This window comes from Callorhinus ursinus, unplaced genomic scaffold (genome assembly GCF_003265705.2).
Source record: "Callorhinus ursinus isolate GAN/ISIS: 27379988/994484 unplaced genomic scaffold, GSC_fseal_2.0 scaffold36, whole genome shotgun sequence".
In the NCBI taxonomy this organism is placed as follows: domain Eukaryota; kingdom Metazoa; phylum Chordata; class Mammalia; order Carnivora; family Otariidae; genus Callorhinus; species Callorhinus ursinus.
In genome coordinates this window covers 4,103,965-4,119,596 of record NW_027397098.1, presented here as the reverse complement: position 1 = coordinate 4,119,596, position 15,632 = coordinate 4,103,965, and the positions used below count along the sequence as shown (strand labels likewise).

Genomic DNA, 15,632 nt, shown 5'->3' with positions numbered 1-15,632 from the left:
CGAAACCCAGAAGTGGAGGGTGAGTCGGCTTGTGCAGTCAAGGCAGGGTTTTGCAGGGAGCTTGAGCGCATTTTTTCTCAGTTATCTTCCCAGACTTGTGCACAGTGCCATCTGCTGCTCAGAATTAGAAGCTGGAAGGAAGGTGACACTGCGTTTGGGGATCCAAGGAACCAGGTTAAGAAGAACTGGAATTTAGACATCGACCGCCTAAGAGTCGCGCTGTAAGAAGCAACAACCTCTCCTCTTCCTCTCCGCCATCTGCTCCGCAGACGCAAAGCAGCAACCATGCGTGAGTGCATCTCCATCCACGTGGGCCAGGCTGGTGTCCAGATCGGCAATGCCTGCTGGGAGCTCTATTGCCTGGAACACGGCATCCAGCCCGATGGCCAGATGCCAAGTGACAAGACCATCGGGGGAGGAGATGACTCCTTCAACACCTTCTTCAGTGAGACGGGCGCCGGCAAGCATGTGCCCAGGGCCGTGTTTGTAGACCTGGAACCCACCGTCATTGATGAAGTTCGCACCGGCACCTACCGGCAGCTCTTCCACCCTGAGCAGCTCATCACCGGCAAGAAGGACGCTGCCAACAACTACGCCGGAGGGCACTACACCATCGGCAAGGAGATCATTGACCTTGTCTTGGACCCCATTCGGAAGCTGGCTGACCAGTGCACAGGCCTTCAGGGCTTCTTGGTTTTCCACAGCTTTGGAGGGGGAACCGGTTCCGGGTTCACCTCCCTGCTGATGGAACGTCTCTCTGTCGATTATGGCAAGAAGTCCAAGCTGGAGTTCTCCATTTACCCAGCCCCCCAGGTTTCCACAGCTGTAGTTGAGCCCTACAACTCCATCCTCACTACCCACACCACCCTGGAGCACTCTGATTGTGCCTTCATGGTAGACAATGAGGCCATCTATGACATCTGTCGTAGAAACCTCGATATTGAACGCCCAACCTACACTAATCTAAATAGGTTGATAGGTCAAATTGTGTCCTCCATCACTGCTTCCCTCCGATTTGATGGAGCCCTGAATGTCGATCTGACAGAATTCCAGACCAACCTGGTGCCCTATCCCCACCTCCACTTCCCTCTGGCCACCTATGCCCTCGTCATCTCTGCTGAGAAAGCCTACCATGAACAGCTTTCTGTAGCAGAGATCACCAACGCATGCTTTGAGCCGGCCAACCAGATGGTGAAATGTGACCCCCAGCACGGTAAATACATGGCCTGCTGCCTGTTGTACCGTGGCGACGTGGTTCCCAAAGATGTCAATGCTGCCATTGCCACCATCAAGACCAAGCATACCATCCAGTTTGTGGACTGGTGCCCCACTGGCTTCAAAGTGAGCATTAATTACCAGCCTCCCACTGTGGTGGCCGGTGGAGACCTGGCCAAGGTGCAGCGGGCCGTGTGCATGCTGAGCAACAGCACAGCCATCGCTGAGGCCTGGGCTCGCCCGGACCACAAGTTCGACCTGATGTATGCCAAGCGTGCCTTTGTTCACTGGCATGCGGGGGAGGGCATGGAGGAAGGAGAGTTTTCTGAGGCCCGTGAGGACATGGCTGCCCTGGAGAAGGATTATGAGGAGGTTGGTGTGGATTCTGTTGAAGGAGAGGGTGAAGAAGAAGGGGAGGAATACTAAAGTAAAAAATGTCACAAAGGTGCTGCTTTTACAGGGAAGCTTATTCTGTTTTGACATTGAAAAGTTGTGCTCTGATCAGTTAATTTGTATGTAGCAGTGTATACTCACATACAGTTACTGACCTATGCTTTAAAACACAATGCTTTGTTACAGACCCAAGCTATCCATTTCTCTGATGGGTTTGAATAAAGTATTCCCTGTCTTAAATGAAAAAAAAAAGAAGAAGAAGAAGAGCTGGAATTTAGTGCTCTGGAATCTTCACTGGCTTGGTAACCAGAGGAGATTAGAGGACATTCATAACGCGGTCATTTTCATCTAACGGACACCAGCCAATAACTATGAGCACAAGAGAGAGGAGTTGCCTGGGTGGCTTTGCTGACTTAATTTTTCTGTGACATTACTAGGAGGTAAACAGGATGAGAATCAAGAAGAATATATGAACATTCTTATGTAGGAAGGAGCTAAGTCCAATGGAGCAGTTGATTGGAGTCAAAAGACCTAGATTTGAGTGCCAACTTTGTCATTAGCAGGCTATAGTTTCCTTAGTTTTAAAATGAGGGAACAAGAAGACTTTTGTAGATCCTTTCCAGCTGGGAGTTCTAATCCAGTCATATAAGACCCCTTTTTTAAAGTTTTTATTTAAATTCCAGTTAGTTAACACACAATGTAATATTAGTTTCAAATGGAGAACGTAGTGATTCAATACCCCCATACATCACCCGATGCTCATCACAACAAGCACGCTCCTTAATCCCCAACACCTGTTTCACCCATACCCCCCCCACCTCCCGTCTGGTAACCATCCATTTATTCTTTATAGTTAAGAGTCTGTTTCTTCATTTCTCTCTTTTTTCCCCCTTTTTTGCTCATTTGTTTTGTTTCTTAAATTCCACATGAGTGACTTTATATGGTATTTGTCTTTCTCTGACTTATTTCACTTAGTGTTATACTCCCTAGCTCCATCCATGTTGTTGCAAATGGCCAGAAACAACTTTTGTACCAGTGCCATCCTGTCTTGATTACCATAGCTTTGTAATAGAACTTGAAGTCTGAATTGTGATGCCTCCAGCTTTGCTTCTCTTTTTCAGGATTGGTTTGGCTATTCGGGGTCTTTTGTGCATTTTAGAATTGTTTGTTCTAGCTCTTTGGAAAATGCTGTTGGTATTTCAATAGGGATTGTAGTAAATGTGTAGATTGCTTTGGATAATATAAACATTTTAACAATATTTGTTCTTCCAATCCATGAGCATGGAATGTCTTTCCATTTCTTTGCGTTATCTTCAATTTCTTTCATTAGTGTTTTGTAGTTTTCAGAGTACAGGTCTTTTACCTCTTTGGTTAAGGTTTATTCCTAGGTTTCTTATGGATTTTGGTGCAATCATAAATGGGATCGATTCCTTAATTTCTCTTTCTGCTGCCTCATTATTGGTGTATAGAAATGCAACAGATTTATGTATTTTGATTTTGTGTCCTGTGACTTTACTGAATTTGTGTACCAGTTCTAGCAGTTTTTTAGTGGAGTTTTTTGGGTTTTCTATATGTAGTATGTTATCTGCAAATAGTTAAAGTTTTACTTCTTCCTTGCTAATTGGATGTCTTTGATTTCTTTTTGTTGTCTGATTGCTGAGACTAGTTCAGTAATTATGTTGAATAAAAGTGGTGAGAGTGGACATCCCTGTCTTGTTCCTAACCTCAGGGGGAAAGCTCTCAGTTTTTCCCCATTTAGAATGATATTAGCTGTGGGTTTCTCATACATGGGCTTTAAAATCTTGAGGTATGTTCCCTTTAAACCTACTTTGTTAAGGGTTCTTATCACAAATGGATGTTGTACTTTGTGAAATGCTTTTTCTGCATCTATTGAAATAATCATATGGTTCTTATCCTTTCTTTTATTAATGTGATGTATTGCATTGATTGATTTGCAAATATTGAGCCACCTTTGCAAGCCAGGAATGAATCCCACTTGATTGTGGTGAATGATTTTTTTTTTATTATATTATGTTAGTCACCATACAGTACATCATTAGTCTTTGATGTAGTGTTCCATGATTCATTGTTTGCGTATAACACCCAGTTCTCCATGCAATATGTGCCCTCCTGAATACCCATCACAGGGTTAACCCATACCCCCACCCCCCTCCCCTCTAAAACCCTCAGTTTGATTTCTGGAGTCCAGAGTCTCTCATGGTTCGTCTCCCCCTCCAATTCCCCCCCTTCATTTTCCCCTTCCTTCTCCTAATGTCCTCCATGGTATTCCCTATGTTCCACGAGTAAATGAAACCATATAATTGTCTTTCTCTGTTTGACTTATTTCACTTAGCATAATCTCCTCCAGTTCCATCCATGTTGATGCAAATGTTGGGTATTCATCCTTCCTGATGGCTGAGTAATATTCCAATGTATATATGGACCGCATCTTCTTTATCCATTCATCTGTTGAAGGGCATCTTGGCTCTTTCCACAGTTTGGCTATTGCGGACATAGCTGCTATGAACATTGGGGTGCATGTGGCCCTGCTTTTCACTACATCTATGTCTTTGGGGTAAATACCCAATAGTGCAATTGCTGGGTCATAGGGTAGCTCTATTTTTAACTTTTTGAGACCTCCACACTGTTTTCCAAAGTGGCTATACCAACTTGCATTCCCACCAACAGTGTAAGAGGGTTCCCCTTTCTCCACAATGTCTCCAACATTTGTTGTTTTTTTGCACTGTCAATTTTTGCCATTCTAACTGGTGTAAGGTGGTATCTCAATGTGGTTTTGATTTGAATTTCCCTGATGGTTAATGATGATGAACATTTTTTCATGTGTCTGTTAGCCATTTGTATGTCTTCTTTGGAGAAGTGTCTGTTCATGTCTTCTGCCCATTTTTTGACTTGATTATTTGTTTTTCGGGTGTTGAGTTTGAGAAGTTCTTTATAGATCTTGCATACCAGCCCTTCATCTATAGTGTCAAATATCTTCTCCCATTCCGTGTGTTGCCTCATTGTTGGATTCAGTTTGCTAGTATTTTGTTGAGAATTTTTGCATCTATGTTCATCAGGGATATTGACCTCTAGTTCTCTTTTTGAGTGGTGTCTTTCTCTGGTTTGGTATCAGGATAATGCTGGCCTCATAGAATGAATTTGGAATTTTTCCTTCATTTTTTGAAATAGTTTGAGAAGAATAGATATTAACTCTTCTCTAAATGTTCAGTAGAATTTGCCTGTGAAACCATGTGGTCCTGGACTTTTGTTTGTTGGGAGTTTTTTGACTACTGATTCTATTTCTTTGCTGGTTATCAGTCTGTTCAAATCTTCTATTTCTTCCTGTTTCACTTTTGGTAGTTTATGTTTCTAGGAATTTATGTATCTCCTCCAGATTGTCCAGTTTGTTGGCCTATAATTTTTCATAATATTCTCTTATAACTGTTTGTATTTCTGTGGTGTTGGTTGTTATTTCCCCTCTCTCATTTGTAATTTTATTTCTTTAGGTCCTTTCTCTTTTCTTTTTGATTAAGTCTGGATAGAGGTTTATCAATTTTATTGATTTTTTCAAAGAACCAACTCCTGGTTCCATTGATCTGTTCTACTGATTTTTAGTTTCTATATCATTTATTTCTGCTCTAATCGTTATTTCCTTCCTTCTGCTGGCTTTAGGCTCCATTTGTTGTTCTTCTAGCTCCTTTAGGTGTAAGGTTCGGTTGTTTATTTGTGATTGTTCTTGCTTCTTGAGGTACATCTGTATTGTTATAAACTTCCCTCTTAGCACAGCTTTTGCTGCCTCCCTAAGGTTTTGGACTGTTGTGTTTTCATTTTCATTTGTTTCCATGTATTTTTTTAATTTCTTCTTTTATTTCCTTGCTGACCCATTCATTGTTTAGTAGCATGTTATATAACCTCCATGTATTTGTGCTCTCTCAAGATTTTTTACTTCAGGTTTCATAGCACTGTGGTCAGAAAAGGTGCATGCTATGGCTTCAATCTTCTTGAATTTGCTGAGGGCTGATTTGTGGCCTAATATGTGATCTATTCTGGAGAATGTTCCATATACACCTGAAAAGAATGTGTTTTCTGTTTTAGGATGAAATGTTCTGCATATATCTGTTAAGTCCATCTGGCATACAGGACCCATTTTAAAGATGACAGTTGAAGCCATATAAATACATTGGATTCCCCCAGGGAGTGTGGCTTTTGTTTCCTTTTTAAAAAAAAGTATCCAAATCCATATGTTTTGATTTTCATATCACAAACATCTGTTTTTTGCATTTAAAGACACATAAATGTGTATTTTTTTTTTAACTAGGTAAGTAGGACTCACTGACTGATTGGCAGTTGGTGATGCGGTTAAGAGAGTTTCTAGGTTGGTATAGCAGGGCAGGTGATGAAGTCCTGCAACTAACTAATAACAATAATAGTTAACCTACTCATGACATCAACGGTAAGTCAGGCACATGCTCATTGCTCTACACAGGTTTTCTCACTTTTCACAACAACCCCTGCACAATTGTTGGCCCTTTTTACAAAAGAGAAAACTGAGACTCAGAATTGGGGCGCCTGGGGAGCTCAGTCGTTAAGCGTCTGCCTTCGGCTCAGGTCATGATCCCAGGGAGCCCCACATCGAGCCCCGCATCGGGCTCCCTGCTCGGCGGGAAGCCTGCTTCTCCCTCTCCCACTCCCCCAGCTTGGGTTTCCTCTCTCACTGTGTCTCTCTCTCTCAAATAAATAAAGTCTTTAAAAAGAAAAAAACAGACTAAGAAAATACTGGTGGAAGAACAAATTAGGAATGGGAAGGGAAGAGAATGACAGATGGCGACCTCTCCATGGACATGCAGTGCCACGTCCCTCATATGGTGCAGACTTAGTGCTGGAATGGCAACTCTTCCCCTGGCATCTAGCTGGTCCGGTGGGGTGGGAATGGAAGTGGTGTGATGCTAACACATAGACGTGCCCTTGCCATGCTCTCCTCTGCCCCCTCTCCTGACTGCATGTTGACACCAAGGCAACCTTGGAAGCTACCTATGGAAGATCTTAGAACCTTCTTGAGTCTGGATCCCTGAATGACCTTGTAGAGTGGGCCTCCTGTGCCACATTGCACCCTCTACCTCCTGGCCTACCTTGCAATATGACACAGATGAGAAATACATTTTTATTGTTTAAGCCACTGAAATTTGGGAGTATCTTTATAACAGCAATAATAGTGGGTGGTTATCTTGCTATAGCCCAGTAGAACTGCGGGGGAAGTAAAGATGAGAAATAGTGGGCATGTTAAGTTTGAAATCTTGTGGGAAAACCAAATGAAAATGTCCAGGGGAAAGACAGCAGAGACTCAGGGAGTCATGGTTAATGCACGCAAATTCACCTGTGTACTTGGTCTTAAATAACAGAGGGGAAGAATTTTCTTTTTTCCATTTCATCCCATAGTGGTAGGCTCTAAGCAGGCAGTGGAATGGGGGGTATGAACCTGCTCCTCCTCCAAATGGTCTCACTTCCCTCATATGTCCTCATGATATGAACACCTCACCCTTCCAGGTATAATTCCAGTCTGTAACGAAACAGTTTTTTTTCTACATAATGGCTCCAAATTTGAGCCAGCTGTTTCATCTTATTCAACTGAAAAAAACAACGAACAAGTCTCATGTTGAAGAAATGTTGTTTTTCCTCAGACCCTGATCTTAGAGCTCAACCTCATACAGGATGTGACTCTACTCTGTAAGTTTGGCAATCACTGTTTTCAGGACAGCAGCTGATTCGTGCAAGAGGATTGGCTCTCTTGGGGAGCATGAAGAGAGGGCCAAAGATGGAACCCTGGGGACCCCAACATTTAGGAGGCAGATGAAGTAGCTGCTCATAAGGGCTAAGGAGCAGAAGTGGTAGGGAAAGTAGGAGGAGGACCCAGAGTATTTAGTGCTCCCCAAACCAAAGGAGAACAGAATGCCACAGAATGAATAACTGGTTGTTTCAAATTAAAAAAAAAAAAAAAAAAAAAAGGCAAGCTGAGGAAACGGTCCCTGGATTTGACAATGAAATAGGATTTGTGACTTTTGCCAGAGTGATTTCAATGGGGTTGCAGACATCAAAGTCAGATGTTGATGGTTAAGAGCGCGACTAAGCAGTGAGATGGAGGGAGCATAGCTCAGAGGCGTCTTATACTGGGTCAGGGCCGAAGGTCCAGGTGAGCTCCGGGAGCCAGCCCCTCAATCCTCCTCCACCATTTCCTCGCTGTCCAAGGACTCTTGGACTCAGTTTCTTTACCTGTAAAATGGGTTTAATGATCCCTGTCTCAGAGGTTTCTGAGGATTAAATGAGAAAACAGTTGTGATTGGCTTTTAAGAAACCAAACAACTTGGAATGAGAGAGAAGTTTTGGGCATCCCAGGCACTGTAAAATCTTCCTCTCGATGAGGCAAGATGGCCAGGCAGCCAAGCACCTGTCCACAGGTGCCATACAATCCATCTCCTCCTAGAACTGCGTTGCGGAAGTGCCCTGGGGTGATGGTTTGAGGAAGGTTATCAGAGCAGCCTCGTGAAACCCTGGAGTTCCATTGCTGAAAAGATGCTGAAGATGTTGTGTATTGCGTTACAAATTCTCGGCCTAAGCTGAGCTGGTGAGTTTCCCCTCGGGCCACAACAGTGCAAGTAATTGTGTTTCTCCTGAACAACTCGTGCCTTTTTATCTTGCAGCTGATCATGTTCCCCCTTTCTGCAGTGATGACCAGAAAGCTTAGAGACAAATGTGTGCCCCCCCCATCGCGTGTACATAAGACACCACATATGCGTTTTTGTACCTAGACTCCTCTCCACCACTTTTATGTCCCTAGTCTTGTTATTCTCATGTTTAAAATGTGTTTTATATGATTTTATATTATGCACTCTTAAAGTCTAAATGGTTTCTTTTACAAGAGAAGATACAATTTTCTTGGGGGGCTGAATAATTTTTAGCCCCATATTATAGCTGATTTTCAAAATATATTAATACCGCTCCAGTCTACCTACAGACCCTACGAAACTTAACCTTCTGTATCTTCCTTAACCCCAGAACTCGTGACAATAGCTGACAATGACTGAGCCCTTGCTATGGGCTGTTCAAAGTGCTTTTATGTGTATGGATTCATAAATCATCATAAGAATCCTATTTATGTCTGCTTTACAGATAAGGAGACTGAAGCCCATAAAAGTTAAATAACTTCACCAAAGCTAGGATACTGGCAAAACGGGCTGGGGCAGGGGAACAAAGTAGCTGGATTAAAATTTCTTTCATGTAATGAAATAGGCAAAATACAGCTAAGAAAAATACCACATCTAACCATTAGTGTCGGGAATGTAGATCTCTTTGTTAAATAAGTGACGTTTGATTTGACGAATCTCCCTCCCCTGGCTTCAAACAGTCCTAAACCTCTTCTTAGGTGCTAATTGCCCATACCTGTCATGTGTCTTATCATAATTTTAACTTTTTGAAGGCAGCTGGATGAAAGAGATACCGGTCTATGAGAAAAACAGGTTATACATAATAAGCATGTCATATCGAGTGTTTCTACTGTTTATCAACTTAGTAGAGAATGGTCCAACTGACATCAGAATATTGAAAAAACAAGGAGATGATGTTGCTGATTCAGGAACTTTTGGCTTCTCATCCTTTGTTTTTCCTCTGAAGGCAGTTAACAAGATTATACTTTTAATCCCTGGCCGTGCTTTGCCACTCTGCTATCTTTAGTATAGGCTTATGGATGATAATAACATTCTTGCGTAATAAATAGGATATCTGAGATGTTCCTGCATCTCAAATATCCTGCTCACTTCTCATCATTCAGGCCCCAGGCAATGGCCCACCCCTTCCACAGAGCGGTTCTTCCTTTCCTGAGCACGCCAGCTCACATGGACAAGACTTCCTTCTCAATCCCCCAGATACTCTTGACACCTACATCATTTCTACAAACACAATACTTAACACCTGACATTGTCATTCATATACATATGAATATCTGTATCAGGCATTAGATAGACGTTTCTTCAAGCAGGAACTGAATCTCCTTGTATCGACTATGTCCCACGCCACAAGTTCAAAGGTAGGGCTGTGTCTCTCTCTGTCAAATAAACGAAATCTTTAAAAAATAAAAGAGTTTTTTAACTTCCATAATCCCCAAGAGAAGCCATATTCCCCTGGGCAAACTGTGGTAGGGTCTTTGTGTAGTCCTCAGTGGTCGTCTGTGTAAGATCATTGGAATATCTCACGGATGCTCTCTTTGTGTCTTCCCTTTTGAAATGTCTCCAGGTAGGGACCCCAGGACACAGACAGAGAACCCTTTTCCAAACTAGGGTCCTGCTCTGGAAGCAGCTTCTAACCTAAGCGGCAGATGCTCCAACAATAGTAGGAATAAACCCCTTCTTCATATCCTCCACCTTATCCAATGCAGACTTTTTATTTCAACGGGAGATTTTTTTTTTAAATTTATTTTAGGTTATTTTATTTTAGAGATAGAGAGAGGCACAGGGGGAGGAGCAGAGGGAGGGGGACAAGCCGACTCTCCGCTGAGCCCAGAGTCCAACACAGGGCTCGATCCCAAGACCCTGAGATCATGACCTGAGCCGAAATCGAGTTGAATGCCCAACCAACCACACACACACACGTGTCCACTCCATATTTGGATGCCACTTTACAAGGTTATCTCTTATGTTTCACCTACCTTTCCATTATTCCACAGTATTACCACATTCCAGGACAGGTAACCATTTTCTTGTCCACTTCTTATTTTGATCCACAGGTCACACTGAAAGAGGGCAAAGTAGGTGCCTGGCTGGCTCAGTCGGTAGCGCATATGACTCTTGATCTCTGGGTTGTAAATTTGAGCCCCATGTTGGGTGTGTAGAGATTATTTAAAAATAAAATACTTTCTTAAAAAAAAAGAAAAAGGGTCTGAGACAGACAATTTGAGCGCCCTAAGATGCCGGTTTATCGAAATACATTTCATGTTTTCCAGAGGGACCCGTGCATCCCAGCTATAACCAGTCGTTTGGGGCCATCTGCTGGACACAAACAGTCACAGGTTGGGGAAAATCAGATCCCGGCTTAATGAGCATCAGGTGCCCACTTCATACCGGGAGCTGTTCCTGTTGGAACGAGGCTCTCCATTCCTTTATGACAAATCTCTCCAACTTTTAATACATATATCAAAAGCTAAGGGTCTTTCCTACTACTTCCTATTTCCTCTGCAGTTTCATAAAGCCCCTCTCTTTTAGTTTAGCAAGTCATGAGAACTAAGGAGCCCCATGACAACCTACAACAATTAGAGAGTGGAAGTCACGTTTCCTTTGTCACTGTATCCCCAGAAGCCAGCCTAGCAACTGGCACATGGTAGCAGCTTGGGGCCTTGATTTTGTTTTGTTTTTGTGGCTTTCTGAATGCAACAGTAAGCAAGTATTATCTGAGGTGGGTGAATATGACACACGGAGGTCTTTATTTGGAGAGTTTTCTAGGCTTCTCTGCCTGAGTAGGTCCTAAAAAGCTCCTAACCATGAACCCTCTCCCCACCTCTTATGTACTGAATCTTTAATAAGGGAAGAAACACTAAATATTTAAAAAAATCAGGAACACACTCCTGGGTGGGGAGGAGGAGGGACTAGGGTTTTACATTCCAGAGTACTCCATGAGACCTAGCCTAAAACTGGAGAAATATTAAATGCTCAATATATTTTTTAAAACTGATAATTAAAATATTTGCTCAATGTGACAGTTAATTTTGTGTGTCAACTTGGCGAGGCCTTCAGTTCCAACTGTTTGATCAAACGCCAGTCTAGATGATTCTGTGAAATTATATTTTAGGTGTCATTAATATTTAAATCAGTAACTTTGAGTAAAACTGATTACCCTCCATCATGTGGGTGGGCCTCATCCAATCAGTTGAGGGCCTTAAGAGCAAAGACTAAAGTTCCCCAAAGTGGGAAAGGCTTCTGGCCAAGGCTGCAGCATAGAAACACTTCCTGAATTTCTAGCCCACTGGCCCACCCTGTGGATCCTAGACCTCTCGCATCTTGCTCTTTCTCACCATATATATAAAATCTTTTTTTTTTTCATCTGGAGAACCCTAATACACCCATATACTTCAATGTATATTCTACATCACCGGTTCTCAAATTGATGGGCATCAGGATACACACCATTTGGATCACTGTCCCTGGACAGTGATCTGGACTGTCTCAGCCCAGGCGCCTATATATGTAATAAGTTCTACAGTTGGTATACTAAGTTTAGCAACGTGTATTACACCAGATTTGATTGACCTTTTTGATGCACATTATGTGCTTATTCTTTATAGCCCACGTATGTTCTTTAGGTGCTTAAAGGATATATTCCTTATAACCTGTATAGCTTATTCTTTTATTCTTTATAGGAATGGTAACTACCACTATGTACCTACTATGTGCCAGGTCCTGGACTAGGCTTTTCTCCATGTATTATCTCAAATCTCACCCAATTCTCTTGTTACAGAGTAGACTGAGTTATCTCAAGGTTAGTAACCTGCTCAGGACACACATTCATGTGTTCGTCAGATCATTGCTGAGCAGCTGCTATGGATCAGGCACTTTGCATGGCCCTGGGGCTAGAAAGGTGAACGAGAGCCACGGTCCCCTCATGGAGCTGATTTTCTAGAAAGGATAACCAATAATAGTCAAGTTAACAAGAAAGGAGTACTGCCATAGGGCGTGTGGACTGTGCTACACGGTAAGTGAGTAGAGGGTTAGACAGTTAAGTTAGTCACAGATGGTGAACTTCAAGCTCACGGAGATATGGAGGAGGCCACATGAAGAACGCAGGTGGGGGGGATGGATTGGGGGCTACATCCCGGGCATTGCTGGATAGGACACAATCAGAACTGCTTCCGTCCGGTTATACTGGAGCTGCGTGTGCAGCTCCCCAGTGGGGGCATCTCCAGGAGGCAGGTGGACAGACCACCGTGGAACACAAAAAAGAGGTCTGACAGGGGGATATACACTTGGGAGTCACCGCGGAGAGATGGGATTTAAGGACATGGCAATGATGAGGTCCCCTGGAAAGAGCTCACGAACAGAGGACAGAGCCCAGGAGCAAGACCTGAGGATTTCAGCCATCAGACATCAACGGGAGGAGTACCTGCTGAGGAGCAACGACCTCCAAACAGACGCAGGAGAACCAGGAGAGAGGAGTGTCACAGAAGTCCACCTAGTGCACAACAGGGTCCAGAATTCAGATCTGAGGTCTGCGTCCATTGCCCTTGCTCTGCTCACTGCGTTCACCTGGTGCATTTGGAGATTGGAGCATTGCATGTGTATCCCGCTCTGGTGTGTATCAGCACAGCTGACCCTTACGGCTTTAGAAGGCGAGCAAGGCAGGTGTTACCATTTACAGATGAGGACACTGATGTTCAGAGAGGTAACTATTGAATGGTGGAGCCAGGCTCTAGCCTGAGTCTTCAGATGGCTGGCCGAGCATCTTGCCTGCTTAGTTCACAACCTCGAAGATCATTTTTATGGCTTCTTTATCATCGTCAAAAAGCTTGCCTTTTTAAAAAAATATCTATTGCACGAAATAGGGTGCAAAAAGTATTCAATTGTTGTAAATTGCTGGTGAAGAGGTTATCTGTGTCAAATGGAGGGAAGGGAAAAGTACCCATTGCAGGGTCAGAGATCAGGACCTAGAGGGACGCGGAAGGAAAATATGGATTGTGGGTTTTAAAAATAAAAACTTACGTATTTTTTTGGACCTAAAATCTGCCAATCAGAGCTCCCAGGGCTTTCTCTCAACAACTTGGCTTCCAATGTCACCATTTTAGTGACTTTCAGGAGACAAATGGTTAGCTGCTGAAAGACCCAGGAGAGTTTTCAGCCAGGAACTGAAGGAAAAACATGGAGCTTCTGACCTGAAACTTAGTCCGTCATCAGTGAGAGTGGGAAAAGCACATCTCAAAGCCATCTTGTAGTGTTGGGGACCGTACCCTCCAAACATGGGAACAGACAGATGGCAGTCATCATGGCAGGACAGGTGGGAGCGGGGGCCCAGGAAGTCCACTTTCAACCACCTGGAAGAAGTCCAGTTACTGAGGCAGCCATGTGCAGGATGGAGTCCTGAGGAACCCCGACCGTTTGAGTCGTCCCAGACGTGGAGGTAAAGACCTCTTTGAGAGGTTTCCGCTCCAGCTCCCATTGGACTGCAGCTGCATCTGCAGAAGGAACCAGGGCCCAGGCTGCCCCACAGACCCACTAAACCCCGGTCCCTGAGCAAAACAACTGCTACTGTTCTAAGCCACAATGGAGGGAGGGGCAGTTTTTACACAGCAACAGGTAAATAGACGATTGTTAAACTCCCACCTCATCCCCAATACACACACGTACGCACACATGTGCAGAACTTTGATAATCTTACTTCAGTAATTAAGTGTTTATTGATTGATTTCAGGGGCACCTGGGTGGTTCAGCTGGTTCAGCATCTGCCTTCCACTCAGGTCGTGATCCCAGGTCCTAGGATCCAACGGAGCCCCAAGTCGAGTCAGGCTCCCTGCTCAGCAGGAAGTCTGCTTCTCCCACTCCCCGCCCTCCACTCCCCCCCCCCCCCCCCCCCCCCCCCCATGCGTATGCACTCTCTACGAGAGATTTATTTATATATAAATAAAATCTTTTTAAAAAGAATCATTTTTTTAAAGTGTTTATTGATCAATTTCAATGAGAAAGCCACTGTTCCATATATACAAAGCTAGGGGAAAAAAACAAACACATGATTTCTCCTTCAAGAAGCTTTTAGACTCATAAGAAAGACCACAAACAAAACCCCACAAATACAAGGTTGTAAGTGCCGTAATCAAAGCCTGCTGATATGGGGCAGCTGACCCAACCTGAAAAATGGTGGGAGGGGGTTTCAGCTGAGCCAAGGCTCAAAGAAAGAAAAAAAAGATGGGAGCCAAGAAATGACACTGGAGAGGCAGACAGGGTTGTGTGTCCAAGAGCTCAGTGCACTGGTCAGTGGCGTGGATTGAATCACCCAAGAAGCCATCAGCGTCGTTTCTGCAGGGGGCGGGGGGGCTGGCATGTTCAGAACTGAGTTTAGCCGCTGGATACAGAATGGCTTAAGGGGAGAGAAGTTTGAAGAGGGAGAGGCTGAGAAGCACCAAGGAGGGTTGGGGCCAATGTGCACTGGAGCTGGCTTGTACCATCTTGCAAAACCCAATGCAGTTTCTAGAAATTTGGGGGAGACACTGTTAAACTTTGGATGGCTTGAATCAGCTATGGTGGGAGTATTTATGCCATGGACATCGGGCAAATGCTACAAATCAAGGCTTCCCCTCAGAGCTGTTTGTTAATCAGGGAGCAGGGATGCTAATAGATTCCAGAAAAGCTTAAGAAGTTGTTGTTTTTTTTTTAAGGGTCAGGTCTTGATGACTAACTCAATGTGGGGGGAAGAGTCAGAGGTGCCCCTAAATTTCTAACTCATTCAACTGTCTGAACGTCATGACATGAATCGAGATGGAGAATAGAGCAAGGAAGCCAATTTGGCCAAGATTATGAACTCGGGATGGTAACATGTTGATTTTGAGATGCTTCAAGGGTTGCAGGGAGTGATTGGTTACAGAAGGTCTGATGATTGGAGGAGAGCAGGTGCAGGACCAGAAGAGGGAGAGAGACTTTCCAGGGCGAGGAGGGAGAGCGTTGAGCATTAAGCATTGAGGCACGCTGAGGAGGAATATTAGGAAAACGTTTCAGCTGTGAGGGAGGCCAGACGGAGCACTCAGGGCAGCGTGAAGAGAACCCAGGAGCTACTTGTACGATCAGGTGTTAAACGCAGCAGAGGCATCAATAAAATAACACAAGGGAAGGAGCTAGAAATCATGCATCCATCGCACCATCCTGAGGTACAAAAAGCAGCATTTCTTTAGTATTCAAACCACAAGGACAGAAGGGTGGCCCCAGTGAGCTCCTTCCTACCTCCCTTGGTAGGTAAGCTCCCAGCTATAAGTGCCAACAGCCCATTCTAACATTCCCATGAAA

General features: G+C 43.9%; 1 protein-coding gene across 1 annotated transcript; it reads left to right on the top strand.

Annotated features, from left to right (window-relative positions):
• The first annotated feature begins 202 nt into the window (after positions 1 to 202).
• On the top strand, positions 203 to 1,818 carry LOC112810005 (tubulin alpha-1A chain-like). The gene has a single exon (XM_025853443.2). The coding sequence runs from the start codon at positions 286 to 288 to the stop codon at positions 1,639 to 1,641; it is 1,356 nt and encodes a 451-aa protein (XP_025709228.1). The 5' UTR covers positions 203 to 285; the 3' UTR covers positions 1,642 to 1,818.
• Positions 1,819 to 15,632: the final 13,814 nt, after the last annotated feature.

What these genes read in the sequence shown, in the direction of transcription:
- LOC112810005 (XM_025853443.2), top strand. Translation starts at nt 286, where the DNA reads ATGCGTGAGTGCATCTCCATCCACGTGGGCCAGGCTGGTGTCCAGATC.